This window comes from Gopherus evgoodei, chromosome 2 (genome assembly GCF_007399415.2).
Source record: "Gopherus evgoodei ecotype Sinaloan lineage chromosome 2, rGopEvg1_v1.p, whole genome shotgun sequence".
NCBI classification, from domain to species: Eukaryota; Metazoa; Chordata; order Testudines; family Testudinidae; genus Gopherus; species Gopherus evgoodei.
The window spans coordinates 111291917-111314628 of record NC_044323.1 but is presented as its reverse complement, the minus strand read 5'-3'; the positions used below and the strand labels follow the sequence as shown (position 1 = coordinate 111314628).

Below are 22712 nucleotides of genomic sequence, written 5' to 3'. Positions count from 1 at the left end.
GGCAAGTAAACAAACCAACCCGGCCCACCAGGGGCTTTTCCTACACAAGCGGTGTCCCAAGTTTGGGAAACATTGCTTTAGCTCAACCAGTAAGAGGTCTGTCCCTCAATAATCCAGGATTTAAAATCTGTTGATACAGATGACAATATTAAGGTTTCATATAATAGAATTTGTGTGTTCCGTTTAAAAAACATTTGGAAACAACATATAACCCCCCTACATGTTAAATATATTAAGTTTAGAAAGTTCAGTATGCAGACGTTAGGAAACTGTAGAATTAAGGTTGTGTGATTCAACTTTATCCCTGTTGCCTTGTGCATATATATTATGAGTGTACTTTATTACTTGTTCACATACAGTTATTTCGACAGGATCCCTACCTCAATAGCAGCATTTTAGCAACATTTTGTGTATGTAATTCACTGTAGAATGTAAAACAGACCTGTTAAGAAGGCATGCAAGACTTGTCAATAAATGAATCTCTTCACAGTATTACCTGCAGAAATGTTTTTTCCGTGGTTTTTAAAGCCATGAAACAAACTGTAGCAAACTTTACTAAACTAATGTATAATAAACAAGTATTTATGTAATATTTTATGTAGCACACACACTTTGGTTTTAAGAATGACGCTTAGATTAAATTGAACAGTGAATACAATACACACAACAATTCAAAGAACCAGTAATGTCTCTAGAGTCTCTAAATGCCAAGTGATATGCTGCAGTGAGATTAGCCTGTAGCAGGGGTAAGCAACCTATGGCAAAGCTAATTTTCAGTGGCACTCACGCTGCCTGGGTCCTGGCCTCCAGTCCGAGGGGCTCTGCATTTTAATTTAATTGTAAATGAAGCTTTTTAAACATTTTAGAAACCTTATTTACTTTATATGCAACGATAGTTTTTGTTATATATTGTAGTCTTATAGAAAGAGACCTTCTAAAAACATTAACATGTATTACTGGCATGCGAAACCTTAAATCAGAGTGAATAAATGAAGACTCAGCACACCACTTCTGAAAGGTTGCCGACCCCTGGCCTGTAAGTTCCTTTTGGGTAGTATTTGAGATGGATTGCTTGCAGGAATTGTCAGTAAACAGATTCAAATTAGTGCCTCCAATGTTTTGTATTTGTCTGAATGTTTTAAAGTTTGATTTTAATATAAAATTAGCCATTGTTGGTCCAGATGACTAATCTTGAAATGATACAAATGTTAGTCCTTTTTTATGACTCTGAGAAATTAAAATGGTAAAAGAAAAGCCATTCATCAAGACCTGAAAACTGAACAAGGCTGAGCAATAGATGCAGTGATTTAATTCCGTCAAATCAGACCTTACACTCAGTGGCTTAAAGTTCCTCTCTTTTAATAGCTTTTCAGTCCAGGCAGAGCTATTGAGAATGAACTTCAATTCACACAAGTACCTTTTTTCTTAGATACATAATTCTTCTTTGATTTGCAGAATCTCATAATTTAAACAAGGTCTAAATTAACACCCCACTGTTATACTGCTTTATCTTGCACTGTTTTCAGTGGCTTGATAAAGAGTGTACGACTCTCAGAAGCTTGTCTATATTACTTTTTGTTAATCCAAGTGAGGTTACATTTCTTGTCTCCTACTCTGATTGTGTCATGCCTCTTTGAGTTCTACTGGCTCCCACTTCTCTGATGCACAGGTTCAAGTTTCTCATCTCCTTCAAGACCCCATGTAATTTTCTTGCCTTCTAAATCTCTCCCTATCTAACACCTCCCTTATCCTTGACTGTGCCAATAATGCCAGTCTGGTTGCTCATTTTGTACATTTTCTTCTGCAGCAATGTCTATGGTTTCTTGTGGGCTATTCCTTAATCGATAGAATGTTCTTCTTACACTGGTTCACACAGTCTTCACTCTTTCATTTATAGCCACTCTCAAAATCCTCTCTGTGATGTATATAAGAATCTTGGCTGACCATCATCGACTTGTTACTTTCTCACTTGTTTGGGGACAAGAGGTCAAATGTTGGGAGGATGAAGTGTAAGGGCTGTTAAATTGAAGCTGGAGATTTCTGTGTGGGAGAAGATGAGAAGCTGCTTTGATGGGAGAGAGAGGGAACCTTAGTGTGTGTAATATTAAAATAAAATCTGTATATCAGTAATCTTGTAACTAAGACTAGTCACACTGATTGTTTTGTATATTGCAACCCTCTTATCCTTTTTTGGATCAAAGCAGCTGGAAGAGTCTACTTGCATTTTAAAAGTGCATGTTTGGGGAACTGTAGCAATCTAAATAAGTAATGAAACTTTAGAAGCTCATAGGTTGAGGACCATTTCTGCAAGGAAAGGGCTTGACACATAATGCAAAACTTTCATCCCCAGCAGTCCTTTGGGGCCCTCTTTAACCTATATCAGAGCTGAAATGTAGGCTTGGCAAGCTGGTCAATTGACTGCCTGTTTGACCACAATCAGATATTCCAGTAAGAATGTCCTGATGTAGGAGGCGGTCTACCTTTTTGATTGCATCATGGTGCCATGTGTTCACAAGTCTACATAGGTGTCTTGGTTATTCATTTTACTACATGTTACCTGTTAGGAAAAAGGTAAACTAATTGAAAACTGAGCATCTTGATTAGCTGAAATTTTCTAGAATGAAGTGTAGTCTCTTTTTTTTGTATACCAGGCCAATGATGTACATAGTGGTTTACAAAGGACATAAAAATTAAGACTACAGTCCCTGCCTCAGAGCCTACAATCTAAACTGACTAGACAGGCATACATACATTAACTCAGTAGGGAGGGAAAAGAGGGTTCAGTCATTACGTCTTCCCCCCAACACAGAGAAAAAGATGTTTGTTAAAGGCTAGGCTTAATGGCAGCACAAGTATCAAGGCTATTAACCCCCTGACTTCTCTTCCCACCCTCAACAGAGTAAGCAGCCCATCTTAAATGCCCTTGTAAATAATCTCCCTGCGTGTAAATAAACCACCCTCAATAAAAATCCCCTTCATAGTCCCCCCCCCCAAACATACACATGCATCCTTAGCCAAAGCTTCCAGGTAATATAAAAAGTTCTTTGCTAATGAGAGGGGTTGACATCATATCTCTTCAGAAAGCCTTCCCTTTCTGTCCCTTTCTTCCTCCTGCTATGGCTTATGGGTCCATTTTATTTTGCTGCAAGGAGGAGGGCCTGTTCCCACACGCTGCTCCATGCCTGTGTGATTTGTGATTCTGTAAAGGTTCTGGGAGGAAAGGTGCAGTATGGCCAAATACAAAGCTAGAATATTCTAGAAGCTCAGGAATTAGAACTGAATGGCTACTGATTGACTTATTGAAATACAGGAGATACTTCATAATCTAGAGAGCATTCTAGAAATAGTGAGACATAACAGGGACACAATAAATTATGCTGATTTGAGGAAAGACAATCATGTGTATGGAAACTTTTGTTTACTAGACATGAACATGGATAACTTTTAATTGTAAGTGCAAGTTCTTTGAGTATGTCCACCTTCTGTTCATCTGAGTAGGTGACCCATGTAAATAGAACGAAGGAATGTTTGTTTAACTTTTGTGATGTGCAGCTATTGACAGATTATTTCAGTCAAAAAGCAAAAATAGGGAAATCTGGTATGCATCAAAATTTTTCTTTTGTGCGTTCTCTTTCCACTTAATCTTTGACAGCATCACCACAAACCATGGAGTTTTTGATAACAATGATATGAGTGACAGTGAAAGTGAAGCTAATCCCATTACTTCATCTAAGATTTTGCTACTCCACCTGCTTTAGCCACAGAAACTTCTACTTCTGGAAAGTCTTTAGATATTCATCAAAATGGTATTAAGAAGTTTATGAATAGAATATCCCATTACCAGGAAAACAAAATTGACCAGACATTTGCTGGATGTATTTATGGTGGCAATACACCATTTCCTGTGGTGAGAAATCCTTATATACTGGAATTTTATCATAAATTGCATTGTTTATTAAGTACCAAATAGGAAACTACTTGTGGGAAATCTGAATGTGAAACGGCTGATGTAAAAAGGAGAGTTGGTGGTGTTTGTGCTTCTGATACCACGGCGTTCAACTTGACAGGACCTTCATTTGCAGACTCAAATCCAGAATTGTAACGCTTACCTCAATAATCCCCTCCCTGAATCCACAGGACTGGTGCACAACTCCTTGACCTTCATCTTGCTATCCATCCTCCCCACAGAAAAATATTTCTCATTTCACATAGGCAATTCCTGATAAAGGATATTCCCTTTTAGACTGCCAACAGCACTGGGGGTGTTCAAGAAATGTTTTAATGTAAAGCAGCAACTCACCTTGGAGGGAGTCATAGTTTTAACAACTCCAAATCTCAACATTGCCTCATCCTAGGAAAATGTCCTCAATAGGTAATCAGCTCCATTCAGCAGACTATTCATCCTTTTGCCTCCCTAGGACTAAGGGTTGATGAAGAAAAACAAATTCTATTAAGTCCATTAATGGCTATTAGCTAGTATGGGTAAGGAATGGTGTCCCTAGCCTCTGTTTGTCAGAGGGTGGAGATGGATGGCAGGAGAGAGATCACTTGATCATTACCTATTAGGTTAACTCCCTCTTGGGCACCTGGCATTGGCCACTGTCGGCAGACACGATACTGGGCTGGATGGACCTTTGATCTGACCCAGTATAGCCATTCTCATAGGTCAGAAGGGACCAATCTGATCATCTAGTCTGACCTCCTGCTCAAGGCAGGCCACAGAACCCCACCCATCCAATTTTATAACAACCCCTATCCCAGGACCGAGTTATTGAAATCCTCAAAATTGGTTTGAAGACCTCAAGCTGCAGAGAAACCACCAGCAAGCCACCCGTGCCCCACGCTGCAGGGCCCCTGCCAATCCGCCCTGGAGGAAAATTCCTTCCCGACCCCAAATATGGCGATCAGCTAAACCCTGAGCATGTGGGCAAGAGTCACCAGCCAGCACCCAAGAAGGAATTCTCTGCAGTAACTCAGTTCCCATTCCACCCAACATCTCCCCGCAGACCATTGAGCAGACCTATCTGGTGGTAATCCAAGATCAATTGCCCAAATTAACGATCCTATCATAACATCCCCTCCATATACTTATCAAGCTTAGTCTTAAAGCCAGGAAAGCCTTTTGCCCCCACTACTTCCCTCGGAAGGCTGTTCCAGAACTTCACTCCCCTAATGGTTAGAAACCTTCGTCTAATTTCAAGTCTAAACTTCCTAATATCCAGTTTATGCCCATTCGTCCTTGTGCCTACATTAGTACTAAACTTAAATAATTCCTCTCCCTTCCTAACGTTAACCCCCCTGATATATTTATATAGCGCAAACATATCCCCCCGCAGCCGCCTTTTGGCCAGGCTAAACAAGCCAAGCTCTTTGAGTCTCCTTTCATAAGGCAGTTTTTCCATTCCTCGGATCATCCTTGTAGCCCATCTCTGAACCTGTTCCAGTTTGAATTCATCCTTCTTGAACATGGGACACCAGAACTGCACACAGTATTCCAGATGGGGTCTCACCAACGCCTTGTATAACGGTACTAACACCTCCTTATCCTTGCAGGAAATACCCCGCCTGATGCATCCCAAAATCGCATTTGCTTTTTTAACAGCCGTATCACATTGGCGACTCATAGTCATCCTGCTATCAACCAGTACCCCAAGGTCCTTCTCCTCCTCCGTCGCTTCCAACTGTTGCGCCCCCAACGTATATTCAAAATTCTTATTATTAATTCCTAAATGCATAACCTTGCACTTTTCAATATTGTATTTCATCCTATTTCTATTACTCCAGTTTACAAGGTGGTTCAGATCTTCCTGAATAGTATCCCTGTCCTTCTCCATGTTAGCAATACCCCCCAGCTTCGTGTCATCCGCAAACTTTATTAGCACATTCCCGCTCTTTGTGCCAAGGTCAGTAATAAAAAGGTTAAATAAGATCGGTCCCAAAACCGATCCTTGAGGGACTCCACTAGTGACCTCCTTCCAGCCTGACAATTCACCTTTCAATACGACCCTCTGGAGTTTCCCCTTTAACCAGTTCCTTATCCACCTTACGACTTTCATATTCATTCCCATCTTTTCCAATTTGACTAACAGTTCCCCGTGCGGAACCGTGTCGAACGCTTTACTGAAATCTAGGTAAATTATATCTACCGCATTTCCTTTATCTAAGTAATCCGTCATCTTCTCAAAGAAGGAGATCAGATTGGTTTGACACGATCTACCTTTACTAAATCCGTGTTGCAATTCGTCCCAATTACCATTGACCTCTATGTCCTTAACTACTCTCTCCCTTAAAATTTTTTCCAAGACCTTGCATACTACGGACATCAAGCTAACAGGCCTATAATTACCCGGATCACTTTTATTCCCTTTCTTAAAAATAGGAACTACATTAGCAATCCTCCAGTCATACGGCACAACCCCCGAGTTTATCGATTGCTTAAAAATTCTCGCTAACGGGCTCGCAATTTCACGCGCCAGTTCCTTTAATATCCTCGGATGGAGATTGTCCGGGCCCTCCGACTTCGTCCCATCGAGCTGTTCAAGTACGGCCTCTACCTCAGTTGCCGTAATATCCACTTCCATATCCACATTCCCGTTTATCATCCCTCCATCATTGCAAGGTTCCTCACTAGTCTTATTAAAAACTGAAGCTAAGTACTTGTTTAGATGTTGGGCCATGCCTAGGTTATCCTTAACCTCCATTCCATCCTCAGTGTATAGCGGCCCCACTTCTTCTTTCTTTGTTTTCTTCTTATTTATGTGGCTGTAGAACCTTTTACTATTGGTTTTGATACCCTTTGCAAGGTCCAGTTCAATGCGGCTTTTAGCCTTCCTCACTTTATCCCTACATGTTCTGACCTCACCAAGGTAGCTTTCCTTACTGATCCTGCCTTTCTTCCACTCCCTGTAAGCTTTCTGCTTTTGTCTAATCCACTCTCTGAGTTGCTTGCTCATCCAGTTTGGCCTACAACTCCTGCCCATGGTTTTTTTCCCCTTTCTGGGGATGCAGGCTTCCGACAGTCTCCGCAGCTGTGACTTAAAGTAATTCCAGGCCTCCTCCGCATTTAAATCCATTAATTCCTCCCTCCAATCCACTTCCCTAACTAATTTCCTTAACTCTTTAAAATTAGCCCTCGAGAAGTCAAAAACCCTAATCCCAGATCTACATTTGTTTATCCTTCCATCTAGTTTGAACTGGATCAGCTCATGATCACTCGAACCAAGGTTGTCCCCTACCATCATTTCTTCGAGGTCCTCACTGCTCACCAACACCAAATCTAAAATGGCATCTCCTCTCGTAGGTACTTCAACTACTTGATGAAGAAATCCATCCGCTATCACATCCAGAAAAATCTGACCCCATTATTCTTGCAAGTACTCGTCCTCCAGTCTATATCCGGGAAGTTGAAGTCCCCCATAATCACACATTTCCCCTTTGTGTTTACTTCATTAAAGACATTAAAGAGGTCTCTATCCATATCCCAATCAGATCCTGGCGGTCTGTAGCACACGCCAAGCACTATCTCAGGGGAAGCTCTAGTTGCTTTTTTACCCAGTGTGATTTTTGCCCAGACAGACTCTGTCTTATCCATTCCATCGCTTCTTATTTCGCTACAGCTAATTTCATCATTGATGTACAAGGCTACTCCACCACCTTTGCCTTTCTTCCTGTCTTTTCTAAACAGCACATAGCCTTCAATAACCGTGCTCCAGTCATGAGTACTATTCCACCAGGTTTCAGTTATCCCTATAATATCCGGTTTCACTTCCTGCACCAGTAACTCCAGTTCCTCCATCTTGTTACCTAGGCTCCTCGCATTAGTGTACAGACCTTTTAATTTTCGGCGTTTGGTGTCAGTGACATTCTTTCCCCCGTCGTGCAGAGACCTTTTACCACCAGCATCACCCGTTACTCTGGTTTCTACTCCACTTCTATTCCTCCTTGGATCAAATCTTGGGACCGCAAGGGTATCCCCTCTCAGTTTGTTTACTTTCCTCTCCAGGTTATATTCCGGCGTGGAGATCTCCCGAACATCTCCCAACCATCTCCCCCAACTTCCTAGTTTAAAGCTCTCTTGATGAGGTCGGCGAGCCTCCATCCTAGAATTCTATTTTCCTCCTTGCTTAGATGAAGTCCATCCTGAGCGAACAGTTGTCTATCCGTAAACGCTTCCCAGTGACCGTACATCCCAAAGCCCTCCTTATAACACCACTCCCTAAGCCATCTGTTGATCGCCATAATCTTGTCACTCCTTCGTCGCCCTGCTCTAGGAACTGGCAGAATCCCACTGAAGATCACCTGAGCCTCGATGTCTTTGAGCCTCTTCCCCAGTCTGGCATAGTCCTCCTTGATACAGTCCAGCGAGTAACTAGCCGTATCATTCGTTCCCACATGAAGGATAATCAACGGATTCTTTCCCACTCCCGCTAACATTCTTATGTTGTCTATTTAAAAAATACTTTACTGGGATACAACAGCAGCAAGGACCTACCTCCCGCAGGAGAGAATCAGTGGCATAGTGGATTTAATCATCAACAGCAGACACATCATAAACACATTGCTGAGAACTTGCCTCAGGCTTCTAGGTCACATAGTGTCCTGCACCTACATAAGTCAGCATGCTAGACTTCACCTTTGCTGCATACAAGATGATTGAAGTAAGTGTATCAGCCCATCAGACATCACCTAGACAAGAGAGTGCAGGTCCCCCTGGAAGTTTTCATGTACATTGGTGGAAGTATCTCAATAAATCTTCCAGAGAAGTTCCTTTTTCTCTATGCCCACCATTCAAAACTCTCACAACAGATGCCTCCAACATGAGATGGGGGTTTACCTGGGCCACATAGGTTCAAGGTCTCTGATCTTTCGAAGAGGCCCAATTACACACACACACATTCTGGAGCAGAGTGCAACTTACCATGCTTGTGCTCCATTTTTTCCAGTTCTTAAAGGCTCCTCTGTCCATATATTAACAAATAGCAATGTTTTACTAATAAAGAGGAGTATGGCTGTGGAACAAGTGTATTGGTCACAACTTAAATCTAGTGGCTGTCTGCTTACCAGGTCTTCAGAATGTTCTGCTTGATTGCCTCAGCGGACAGTTTACAAGCAATCATGATTTATTGATAAAGGACATTGTCATTCAAGAAATATTTATTGTGGTCACTCCATATATATTATCAACATTGAACAACAGAAAGTATCAAGTCTTCTTCAGCAGGGGATCAGGATCACAGGTCCATAGCAGGGGCATTCCTGATCCCTGGTCATCAGCTTTCATGTATAAGGCTGTAAGAAAGTTGACTTTGTTGTTGTTTGTTTGAAAGTTGAAGTCAAAGCCCCAAGACCTGAACGCTTGTTTCGTTACTGACTAAATGAGTAGTATCTTCCCCTACTCCTCCATGCCCAGTGTGTGGTGTGAGAGCCCAAACTCTTACACCCTAGAGCCAGACCCAGATCAGAGATCTCTAGAAGCTTTCCCAGCCCTATATCTTGCAGGAGAGACAAGCCCAAATGCCCACCCAGCACCATTCACTGGGACCTCCCCCAGCTTGTCCCTCAGTGCAGAAGGATGGCTGTGAAAAGCAAAGTCCTTGAAATTGGGTAGGAGACACTCCTGCTTGGCGTCCCTGACCCACACTACCAGGTGCAGGTAGAATTTCACCTGGGCAAAGTGCAAGGCAAGCACCAGAAGGGCCTGAGTGCAGGCAGTGCTGCTCAATATGGAGCTGGGGCAGTGAGGGGGTGAATGCTTTGGAGAAACTAGTCCCATCCTCTGCATCTGCCATTGCCCCCACCAAGCCATGACAGAGAGGTGGCTCTGCCAAATTTGTGGTATTATGACTCCATGTGCCAAGTTGCAATGCCACTTAGTTGCAACAGTTTGTAGTTTCCTCAACAAAATCACAGCCCATGATTTTCTTACAGCCTTACACATGCATTTATAATCCAGTTCCCCTAATCCCAAGGGTATTCAAAATGATCAAACAAGACTCGGCAAAAATAATGCTGGCTCCAACCTAGGCAAAGGCAGTCTTGGTTTTCAGACCCGATGAGCCTCTCATTTCAGCCCCTGATCCAACTGCCTGTTCAGCTGTCTCAGCTATCCCAGAAGGAAGGCTGAATTTTGCATCTGGTTCTAATATTTATAAGATCCAGATTCAATTTATAGTATGGATACTGGATGATTGTCAGTGTTAGAGGGAAGTTGCTCATCAGAAGTCAAAATACCCGTATTAAATGTAGAACTCTGCCAGCGCTACATAATCATAATGAAAAACAGTTAGATCTGCGTAGGGCCCTGTCAGTCTTAATGGGATTAGGCTGTTAGGGTATTTCCTAGATCATTTGTATTTGATGAAGAAAGAATGAAAGGTTAACATGTTTCCACCTGAAGACTAATTGGATTACTAGTTGTAGTAGACTTTGCTAATATTTAGCTTAAGTAGCCTTTCCAGAAAGACACTCAGCTCACTCCAAGGCCCAAAATACCACAGTTGCGTCTTTGAGGAATATGTTTGTAACAGATGTATGTAGGGCAGCCACTTGGAGTTCAGAACTTGGGTTTTACACACTTTATTCCATTGAACATCACAGTGTGATGCTCATTTTGGGAGGGCTATTTTATAGTCATTTAGACTCCCAGCACCCACCTCTATCAAGTTTGATCGCTGAGTCCCTCCATCAGTGGCGTATGTGTGAACAAGCACTCAAAGAAGAATACTAACTTTGGTTCTTTGAGATGTGCTGTCCACAAGCTGTTGTCCTTTCCCACTAATAGAATGTCTTATAACAGCTGGATTTTGTATTGGTGAAGGAACTAAAGGATTGTTGGGGTTGCCCTGCCCATTATGCCTTTGTTGGGAGCACAAGGATATTCAAGGTAAGGGACAATCCCCAATAGGCACTCCTGGTCCAAAAAAATCCAAAATTGAGTGCACTGGTTCATGAGTACCATCCTTGACATATACATATAGAAAGCATATCTCAAAGAATCTCAATAAGGTAAATAACCATTTCATCATATGACTATAATGTTTTCCAGAGATTTTGTGACATTCATTCCTGCGTGGCAGATAACTTTGTTCAGGCTTAATGTTACAGAGAAATGTATTATAAAGCCAGATTGTACCTGTCCCATACACAAGATTGGGTATGCAGGGCTTGAATTGGAAAACAAATGGCTATTCTTCTAAGTGCCATCTGTTTGAAATGCCAAAATAAGACATCCTTCCATAGAAGCTACTTATTGGCATGGCTTGGATGACCTTTGGGCTACATTTTTTTTGGTGGGGTGGGGGTGTCAGACAAGGATGCTCTTTAGGCTCAGCTCACCATCAGTAAGGCATGTTGGAGCTTGTATGCCCCAAGACTTTGTGGGTTCTGCTCTCAGTTGGAGGAACCACCTCACTCCCACTCAAAGTTCAGGCACAAATGTAGTACTTATGCTCAGAGTATGAGAACTAGTTTTGACTAGTGCCTTTAGCGATCCTATCTTCTGAAAATTGAATGAGGGTGGGAGGAGGATGCAGACCCATTGCCTTATCCTTTTACACTGGCCAGTAATGCTTGCCCCGTCCTTAAATTTGGAGGAAACGTGCTGAATGCTCCTCACAGTTCCCTGAAGGCTGTTGGAAGGAATAACGTATATTCCTTGTCCTCTTCTGATTTTGATTTCATATTTCTACATTGCTTTGTTGATTCTCTAAAGTTGACAGTACTATAATCTTATATTACAATAGTTTGCATTGATTCTGAATATATATGAGTTAAAAAAAAGTGCTAAGTATTCGTAGTCACTTTTAAAGTAGAATTTCGCTTTAAAGCCTTCCAACATTTTCTTTTGAAATTGTGTGTAGTATATTGATTTCTCTACCTGATTCTGTGAGGGATTGCTTGCTGAAAAATAGTGATCCAGTCTGTAGGCTAGCCATTTGCTTTTTAAGGTATGTTGTGCTCTTGGAGACGTTATAGTCTTGCATACAAATTTCAAAACATCAAATATGAAAATTTCTTTAGCCTACTTTCAGTCAGGTAAAAATAATTAAAATACATCATTTTTTTTGCCTGTAAACTAGTTTTTATAGCATGTCCAATATATGCAAAACTGGAAAAAAAACATTTTTGTATCCTAGAGTGGGGACATCAGATGTGACTTGCAACCTTTTGCTACTGAAAAGTTTATGAACATAATTTTGCTTTATTTAAAAAAGCTACAATAAAGTTCACTACAGAATTAACTTACATGAATTTTATAGGGTATTTTTAAATATTACATTTTCCCCCAAATGTCAAGAACTACTAGAGTAGGATAATGCTAAATATATAATGCTAGCTATATTAAATTATTTTCTTTCTTCCAGACATACAGTATTCCAAACAAATTACTTTTTTGCAAATATACTTTCAATTTATCTGATTTTTTTTCTGTTGTAAAGCTGTTCACTTCCCAGTCTGTATAGCTTTTGCTTAACTAAGTTTTTTTTCTTAAAGCGAGTATAGATCTAATTTAATGTTATTAGCGGTAACATCCTTGGAAGATTGATCCTCCTTATTCACAAGGAGGATCAATATATACAGGGACGTACAAGATATACAAGGACGTACAAGAAATGAGACAATAATTTCAGTGCACATCTTGTGGGTTTGCCTATGGTGTTAACAAGGCTGCCACTTCTTTATCCTATTCTCACCAACTAAATTTATGCACTGCACATGGCTGAACAGCCATCAAATGGTAACATCTGGTCACTGCTGACCACAGCAGGGAGCAAGACTTGCACTGGAAATGAAAAATTTGCCATTCCATTACTTAATCCATTGAGCCGTTCAGTCCTCCATCCTTTCCTTGCCTCTCTACTGTAGGTTTGAACAATTTAACATAATATAGTGAAAAACGCTTTTCTTAACCCTTTACACCAGTGTATGTTAAAAAGAGCCACAAAACTGGAACACAGAGAGAGATGTTATGGTGCAAATATATCTATTTGCTATTTTAAATCTCCAAACTCTTGATCTTTTCATTTTTCACATTTTAAATCCTACTATTGGAGTATTTTTAATGTTATAACCCAGAAATTGTATTTGAAAATTGTTATAAAAACTGTTGATTTATCAATGAACCTCTTTGATTTACCTTTCTGTCCATAGGTGTAAAACAAAGGTGTATCCAGACAACCTTCCTACAACAAGTGTTGTCATTGTGTTTCACAATGAGGCTTGGAGTACACTTTTACGAACTGTCCATAGTGTGATAAATCGGTCGCCACGACACTTGCTGGAAGAAATTGTACTTGTAGATGATGCCAGTGAAAGAGGTAATAGTGTTGTTTTGCTGATTTTCAGATGCTGTCTACATGGCTTCATGACTTACTGCTTTAAGAAATTCAGACTTGACATTGGTTTAGCAAGGACAAGTAATTTTGGGAATATTTGAAAAATCATAGTAATGAAACCAATGCCCACATTTGTTTGTATCTGGAACATTCCACACTGAATATACAGTAAAAACCCACCTATCCACCCATTGCACTCTAGTATTAACATTATAAAGGGCATAGCAGTTCTGGGTATCTTTTTTTTTTTTTTTTGAAAGGTGGGGGCACTAGACTTGATTTCAAATTCTGTGCAATCTGTAGTACACTTTGCTGTCTAGGGCATTCACAAACCTCTCCAGTAGTGGTTCCCGTAGAAAGGTCCCTGGATCATGGAGGTCCACCATGGGTTATGCTGGGATCTGTCCCTGGAAGCAGGGCCAGGACACACTGGAATGACATTCTGGCACTTTGCCACATTAAGGACGCCATTTTATTCCACATAGCATGATGCATCATGCCTGAGAGGTCATGCTGGCAGGAGCCTGCTGCTGTTTACATTCCAGTAGAACCAGAAACAAAAGGGGTCTGGGTCATTTAATCAGATGCTAACGGGATTCTTGGGGGAAAAAAGTTTGGGAACCACTGTCTTAGAACATGTAAGATTTTTATATTCATCACCTGATCAAATGAACACCAGACAGCTTTCTCCCCTAAAAACCTAAATAACTCAGATATAAACACATGTGTGCACAGGTTAGAGCTAGTTTGAAACTTGACATTTTCATTCCATAAACAAATGTGATATTTCAAAAAAAATAAAATAAAATTGACATTACAAATCAGAACATTTCAATTTCCAAAATTCAGTTTTGGCTCAGCAAAAGCATTGCAGAAAAATTGAAAAGTTTCATTTAGATTTTGACTTCAATATTTCTATTTAGTTTGTGTCTTTAAAATTCTGATTTAATTTTTAAATATCAATATTAAATACTAACATATCAAATATAGTTTAATTGAATGATATAGTTTTGTCGTGATAAAGCTATGCATAATTTATATCAGTCACTGTTGGAAAAAAAAAGATTTCATGCTGTGGTCACAGTGACCTTGAGGACCTTGCTACCATTCATTAACAGTTTGTTAGCTTTGACATAGTTCTGTTTTGAAACAGGACTAGGTCAAAGCAAACTAACATACTGATAATGTGTGGCAGCAGGGTCTATATAAATGGCAAAATTCGTAGTTATGTGACGGTGACCATAATGACACAATTGTATCCTTAAGAATTGGTGATTGGTATTGTAATTGATGAATATAAAACAAAATACTAACTATAAACCTAAAATGAAAAACCTCCATCTAGTGGAGGATTTTCTCCAATATTAAGTGTCTTTATGCATATGAAAAGTGAGAGAAGCCGTGTGTGTGTGTAATATCTATTAACTAGTTGTTTGATTGTCTTGTCATCTGTTATCTTCATTTGTATAACCAATGAAGATTATTTCCATAACTTGGGGATGTTGCAGCAATGCCAGAGATTGCTCATTAGGTAGAGGATAGTGAATGCAAAGGATAACACATTAAGCAGGTGAATAGCTAGAGAGGACATCAACGTGAACTTTTGAAGGCCATCCTTAGAGCCACTGAATCTAATCTCAGAGTCAGAATATTAGCTGAACTGAAGGAAAGCATGCATAAAAATGAAGCAAAAAGGCAGTGAAGTAGTCTGAATAGTGGTTATGGTCTAGAGATTCAGTATGACTCTCTGCCATTGCATGGAACAATATGGACGTCTGGGAATTAAAGTATTAAACTGAGAAATAACATAGGACAAATGAAGAGAGAACAATCATGCACAAAAGCAAATTTCACTATATTCCTGCAGAAAAACTTGCTTGATCAGAACTACTTTTTAAAATGTTTTCTAGTCAAGGGAAACTCCTCTCTGCTAGCCATGAATTTGTTTTTCCTACTGTTGCAGTCTAACTAGGATGCAAATATAGTCAGTGGTGTACTTAAATATTGGCTTTCTTGTTTACTGATGAAGCTTTCTCTGTACCAAGCAGAATGTGCAGCAGAGCCTATTTCAAGTTGAAACCCAATCCTATATTAGAGAATGTACTAGTACAAGAAGTTCCAAGGTAATTGGAACCTCAAACTTTCCAAGAAACACACAATCAAAATCATTTATACCAGTCGTGCGCAACCTGCAACCCATCAGGGTAAGCTGATTTGCGGGCCGCGAGACATTTTGCAGACGACCATCCGCAGGCACAGTCCCCACAGCTCATAGTGGCTGCGGTTTGCCACTCCCAACCAATGGGAGCTGCAGGAAGCGGCAGTCGGCCCGCCACTTCCCGTAGCTCCTATTGGCCGATGATGGTGAACCGCGGCCACTATGAGCTGTGGGAGGCTGTTCCTGTCGACGGTCAATGTCTGCAAAATGTCTCGCGGTCTGCAGTTAGCTTACCCTGATGGTTGCATGCAGGCCATAGATTGCCCTCCACTACTTTAGACATTTGGAACTAATGTCATGGTGCCCAGGTTAACTGTACCTCTCCGCCCTCCTGGCCCCTTCAGATGCCACCCTCCCTTTCAGGTCTCAGTTTTCTTGCAGTTGCCTCTCCTGGGATGGAATGATACAATTCTCAGACCAGGTATTGGGTTGCAGCTCTATCAACCTAGATTGCCTCAACAGGATCTGATTTATGTCCAGTACCTGTAAGTCTATTCCTTCCTCCAGCAATAATAGTGGTAAGCAGTGACAACAGCATCCTTAAAACAAAGTATTATTTATTTAGAACAAAAGCATTTAAGATAAGAACAGTTCTTAAAACAGGCATCTGATTTTACCAGATAACTAACCACCTTCCTCATGGCTATCCTGTGGAATGGTCTACGTTTCCTGTAGACCCCTTCCTTCTCCCAAGATCACTACAGTCTGGCTGGCACAGTCTTTCCCATAAGTCATAAAACCATTTCTCCCCCATGCAGCAGGGAGAGCCCCATTTAAAAGCTAAGTCTTTTTGATCTTGAATTTTCCAGCCTGGCAAAAGATCCTTGTAGATAGGCTGTAAAGTCCTTGAAGCTGATGGCTTTGCCAATTGTCTTTCAAGTGTGTGCTGGGATTTTCTTATCTGGAGCCATTGTCTTTCTGTTGGTTCTTCCTACAGCCCTTATCAAGCTAGACCAATGCATTCATATAGGAAACTTTTATAACAAAATACCCAATAACTTGCCCTTAGTGACCGAGTCACATACAGTGTTCATAACATCATTATATTACTGTATTCTTAAATTACATAGTAATTCCATGTCCTTCACATACACTTTTCTTCTTCATTTGTCACATTTTGTAATTCTTAGTTTTTAACAATGAAAGCACACAAATTTAAACATAAAACTAAAATGAAAAAATACATTAAAATATGTATAATTTCAAAATGAAAAGTCCTTAAAAATCAGAACATTCTGCTCTTACAAAGTTTTTAAAAAACATTTCATTGAAATTAACATGTTCTCATGGGACATTTCAGTTTTGACTAAATAACTTTCTCTGATTTAAAAAAAAATGTTCTGTCAACATTTTTGACTAATTGTGGCACAGGTAAACTAACTTTATAATTAACTACCTTGATTCCTGAATTGTGTGAGAGGGTGATGGTTGAAAAGAGTTTTTCATAATTGGCTCCTGATTAAATTAATAAAATATATTCTCTGTAAGGTATAAGACTTGGATTTTTCACGTAAATATGTATTAAACTATTACGATAGTGTAAGGAAAAAATTAAGCAATATGTATATAGAGTTGCAGAAAAAAATGCATGTATTGGAAGAATAGTACATGACAGGCATAGCCTTTGACGCTGTCCTCAGAACTGTTAGCTCTGCCTCTTCAACACCTGCCTCTACATTGCTTAGAAGTCTTGTGTTGTGGAGTACCCATAGACACAAAAACTCAAGAGATATTACTTATACAATAACTGGAATTTTTGCAGATGTTTTGCCCTGTGTCCCATCGCATTGTGCCTTACGGATGTGCTCTGTCTTCTGTCCTTTTTCCCCCTCTCCTGCAGAGCCTTCTTGGGTTTTGTAGTTGAGAAGGAATTGGAGTGGCGGCTGTTCCATCCTTCCCTATATACTCTCTCACCGGAATACGAGGATTAATAGATCACAGGTGTGGATCATAGAAGTTGCTGACTTAAAAGCTCCAATCAGGAGCACACAGGCATGCACGCATCCTGTGGTGGAGCATCCCTAGGGACAAAACTTCTCAAAGAGCTGTAGTTACTGTACAAGTTAGCTCTTCATCCACTTTAGCTGAATAGTGCATTGTCTAAATTGCACATAAATTATTGTATGTATTTGAGATATCTCTGAAAAATTACCAGTGTAGTAGCTCAGACAGATGATAAAATTTCAACACCTTTAGCTCAATTAATCTCCCTTTCCTCCTCCTCCTCCTCCTCCTTTTTTTTCTTTTTATAGTTGTTCCTTAAAACAGATCAAATCTGGATTCTAATTTGAATATATTACAGTAGAGATTATTTTAGGGGGTAAACTTTCCAAATTAATTAGAATATGTATGTACAAATTTAACACAAGCTTGCATTTTCATCTTTAATGATATTCACTATTTCATCTTTCAAAAACATCTTAACTGGCACTATTTTGGAATAGTGATAAAGGTCAATCATAGAGAGCCAGTTTTAATTGTAGCCTGGAAATGGTGAGGAATGACTTGTAAACACTGTGGCAAACTAATATAGGAGTATTATTTCCCTTTTGTTGTTCTAGATAATGTCATATCTTTTCAATTTTAATGGAAGGGGGGTAATTCAACCCCATTTTAAAATTAGAAACTCCTTTAAAAGCCTAAACTCTTTTGAAGTCAGCATTTTTCTGTTTGTTATGAAAAGCAGAACACTTGTGTACCCTTTGTAACCAAAAGGAAACTTATGTTTCAGATGTTGAGGCTTAAACTTCTAAAGTAGTTTCTAATTTGGTCTAGAGCAGGGGTTCCCAAAGTTGGTTCGTGGCTTGTTCAGGGTAAGTCCCTTGTGGGGGCTCGCAGCCCCCAGTGGCCACGGTTCGCCGTTCTCAGCCAATGGGAACTGTGGAAAGCAGCGCAGGCTGGGCCACCGCTTCCCGCGCCTCCCATTGGCTGAGAACGGTGGAAAGCGGTGGCCTAGCCTGCGCCGCTCTCCACAGCCCCCATTGGCTGGGAACAGCGAACCATGGCCACTCGGAGCTGTGAGCAGCCGTACGTGTGGACACTCAGGTAAACAAAAAGTATCCTGTGGCCCACGGGGGCTTATCCTGAAGAAGCTGTGAACCAACTTTGAGAACCCCTGGTTAAAGTGATACAGTATTCATAATTTGAGACCACTAAAATATATTTCACTTGCACTTTTTGTCAGCTGTTGAGAAGTTTTCTTGCCACCCCTCCACCATCCAAACAGGTCTGTTTGATTTCATGGGAAACATTATATTAAATTAGTGAAGGCAATGAGACACAATATTTGAAAGCATAAAGGTTTTTACACATGCTGGTTAAGTATTCTGTTGTATTGAAATAAGCCTTTTTTTAAAAGGAGATGTTCGTCCTAGCTAAGTAGTGTATTTCAAATTCTAGTATGAGACAATTTAATTAGAATAGAGTAAGCAGTCAGTCTTGCCTGGAGCCTGTTGTGTGCCTGCCAGTCTCTGCTCGTAGCAAAGTGAATTTGCATAATATCATAGCTTTGTTTACGTTGGAAAGAGAAGCATTAGGGGAACATGTTACTTTTGCATCTTTAGCTACTGAACAAAATTATGAAGCATTATTAATTTTATATATATGACTACTGATGTCTTTTTTTTTTATATGTAACATTTTGCCAGCAAGTAACCAATTAAAAAGAGGATCCTGATGTCCTGCAGTGGTCCAAAAGCTGTCTTGCAGTGATCCAAGTACCAACCACAGAGCAGACTATTAAGAATCAGGGCACAACCCCCAAATTGGTTGATTCTGTATTTAGATTTCACGAACTAGTTGTCAAATGTTCACTCGTCAAGCACTGTAACAGCTTTAATATGGAGTCAGACAGTCCCTTGGGGTACTCTGATCTGTCTCATCACCCAAGTAAGTCTGGTTTTGTGATAGATGGTCCCTTACACCAAGGATCACAGCAATATTCAGGTTACTCCTAGTCCCAAAGGACCAGTTACTTATCCCAGTCAGTTGCACTTTAGATCTCACACCAATGACCAGGATTGTAGGCAATTCCATGTAACTATCTAAAGATTTATTATATAGGGAAAGGAAACAAGTATTATTTACAGGGTTAAAATAGGTAAGCATATATACACACATGAGTTCCAAACTTCAGTTTCAAAAAGTAATAGAAGCTTCTATAGCAAACAAGCTCTATATGTTCTTTAGGGCTAACCCAGACTAAGCACTGTGGTCTAGTGCTTATGGCTAGTAATTCTTGCCCCCAGAGTCCAAGCAGCATAAAGATACAGTTCCCACACACGTCCCTCCTTCCGCTCTAAGCTGCAGACTCAGCTGATGGGAGGGAATTTACTTGCATGACTCATCTTCATGGGCAGGGGAGAGTAAACAGACTTTTTTGTCCTTTTTAATGTTCCACACTAGTCTATCTGGTGTTGATGGGCCTTCTGTGATGGGCAGGGACATAACATTTTCTGTTGTAAACCAGCATTTCACACTAATTAATGCCTCTCACCTGTCTGGTGATTTATACAGTTACAGAGAACCACAATGCAAATACTCAAATATTATCTTACAGTATGAGATACAGATGTTATAAATGAGATTAATGCATGCAGCAATTTACAAGCATTCCATAAAGTCTAAAGACATTCTTATAATTCTAATATCTATTTTAACAATACTAACACATAGCTATGTATTTGGAGTGTAGACTTGGGGACCTTTGTGTGAGCTGACACCTAGTCTGTCAGCGTTGCACCTGAGTTAATTAGTCCCTCTGTACTATGAACTAAGTCAGCACTGGATGACTGCAGGTCACATCAAGAGGGAATGCGCTAGCAAGGATCAGAGAAGAAACCAGGTGAAACCGCGCTAGCTAGCTAAATATACACAGAAAAACTGTTCAGACCTTTAAAAAGATGTCAGTCTTACTTCCATTTATTATGAGCCACTGTGGCAGGGCCATTGCACAGAATTATTGAACTATTTATTTCAACTTTTAAATGACTACATAAGAATGACCATACTGGGTCAGACCAAAGGTCCCATCTAGCCCAGTATCCTATCTTCCAACAGTGGCCAATGCCAGGTGCCCCAGAGGGAATGAACAGAATAGGTAATCAAGTTATTCATGCCTTTACGCCCATTCACAGCTTCTGGCAAACAGAGGTTAGAAACACCGTCCCTGCCCATCCTGGCTAATAGCCATTAATAGGCCTATTCTCCTTGAACTTCATAAGTTCTTTTGTGAACCGTTTTATAGTGTTCGCTTTCACAACATGCTTTGGGAAGGATTCCATGTGTTTGCCTTGCGTTGTGTGAAAAAATAGTTCCTTTTGTTTGTTTTAAACCCACTGCCTATTAATTTCATTTGGTGACCCCTAGTTATTGTGTTATGAGAAGGAGTAAATAACACTTCCTTATTTACTTTCTCCACACCAGTCATGATTTTATAGACCTCTATCATATCCCCCCTTAGTCATCTCTTCCAAGCTGATAAGTCCCAGTCTTATTTATCTCTCCTCAGACGGAAGCAGTTTCATGCCCCTAATCATTTTTGTTGCCCTTTTCTGAATTCCAGTATATATTTTTTGAGATGGGGTGACCACATCTGCACACAATATTCAAGTTGTGGGCGTACTGTGGATTTATACAGAGGCAATATATTTTCTGTCTTATTATCTATCCCTTTCTTAATGATTCCCAACACTTTTGACTGCTACTACACATTAAGTGGATGTTTTCAGAGAACTATCCACAATGAGTCCGAGATTTCTCTTGAGTGGTAACAGCTAATTTAAGACCCCAGCATGTTATATGTATAGTTGGGATTATGTTTTCCAATGTGCATTACTTTGCATTTATCAACATTGAATTTCATCTGCCGTTTTGTTGCCCAGTCACCCAGTTTTGTGAGATTCTTTTGTAGCTCTTCGCAGTCTGTCTGGGACTTAACTATCTTGAGTACTTTTGTATCATCTGCAAATTTTATATCATCTGCAAATCACTGTTTACTCCTTTTTCCAGATCATTTATGAATAAGGTGAATAGGACTGGTTCCAGTACTGATTTCTAGAGGGTTACCACTCTTTACCCCTCTCCATTCTGAAAACTGACCATTTATTCCTACACTACTTCTATCTTTTAACCAGTACCAATTCATGAGAGGACCTTCCCTTTTATCCCATGACAGCTTACTTTACTTAAGAGCCTCTGATTAGGGATCTTGTCAAAGACTTTCTGAAAATCTAAGTACACTGTATCACTGTATCCACCTTGTCCTCATGCATGTTGACCCCCTCAAAGAATGCTAGTAAATAGGTGAGGCACAATTTCCCTTTATAAAAACCATGTTAACTCTTCCCCAACAAATTATGTTCATCTATGTGTCTGACAATTCTGTTTTTATAATTTCAACCAGTTTGCCCAGTACTGAAGTCAGGGTTACTGGCCTGTAATTGCCAGGATCGCCTCTAGAGTCCTTTTAAAAAATTGGCATCTCGTTAGCTGTCTTCCACTTCTGAAAAGTTGCTGACCCCGGGGCTAGATCATTGGGCTCAGTGGGTAGTGATCAATGGTTCCATGTCTAGTTGGCAGCCGGTATCAAGTGGAGTCCCCCAAGGGTTGGTCCTGGGGCCGGTTTTGTTCAATATCTTCATTAATGATCTGGAGGATGGCGTGGACTGCACTCTTGACAAGTTTGCAGCCGACACTAAACTAGGAGGACTGGTAGATATGCTGGAGGCAGGGATAGGATGCAGAGGGACCTAGACAAATTCAAGGATTGGGCCAAAAGAAACCTGATGAGGTTCAACAAGGACAAGTGCAGAGTCCTGCACTTAGGATGGAGGACTCTCATTCACTGTTAGACTAGGGACCGAATGGCTAGGAAGCAGTTGTACAGGAAAAGACCTAGGGGTTACAGTGGACGAGAAGCTAGATATGAGTCAACAGTGTGCCCTTCTTGCCAAGAAGGCTAACGGCATTTGGGGCTGTATAAGTAAGGGCATTGCCAGCAGAGCGAGGGCCGTGATCATTCCCGTCTGTTCGACATTGGTGAGGCCTCATCTGGAGTACTGTCCAGTTTTGGGCCCCGCAGTACAAGAAGGATGTGGAAAAATTGGAAAGAGTCCAACGGAGGGCAACAAAAATGCTCAGGGGGCTGGAGCACATGACTT

At 40.4% G+C, this 22712-nt stretch overlaps 1 protein-coding gene across 5 annotated transcripts in view; it reads left to right on the top strand.

Annotated features, from left to right (window-relative positions):
* Positions 1–22712, top strand: part of GALNT1 (polypeptide N-acetylgalactosaminyltransferase 1) — a 210025-nt gene that overhangs the window by 116489 nt on the left and 70824 nt on the right. For all 5 annotated transcript variants that reach the window (XM_030551488.1, XM_030551490.1, XM_030551491.1 and 2 more), the window contains one exon: positions 13150–13316. In XM_030551488.1, coding sequence (XP_030407348.1) covers positions 13150–13316 — 167 coding nt within the window. The remainder of the gene's footprint in view (positions 1–13149; positions 13317–22712) is intronic.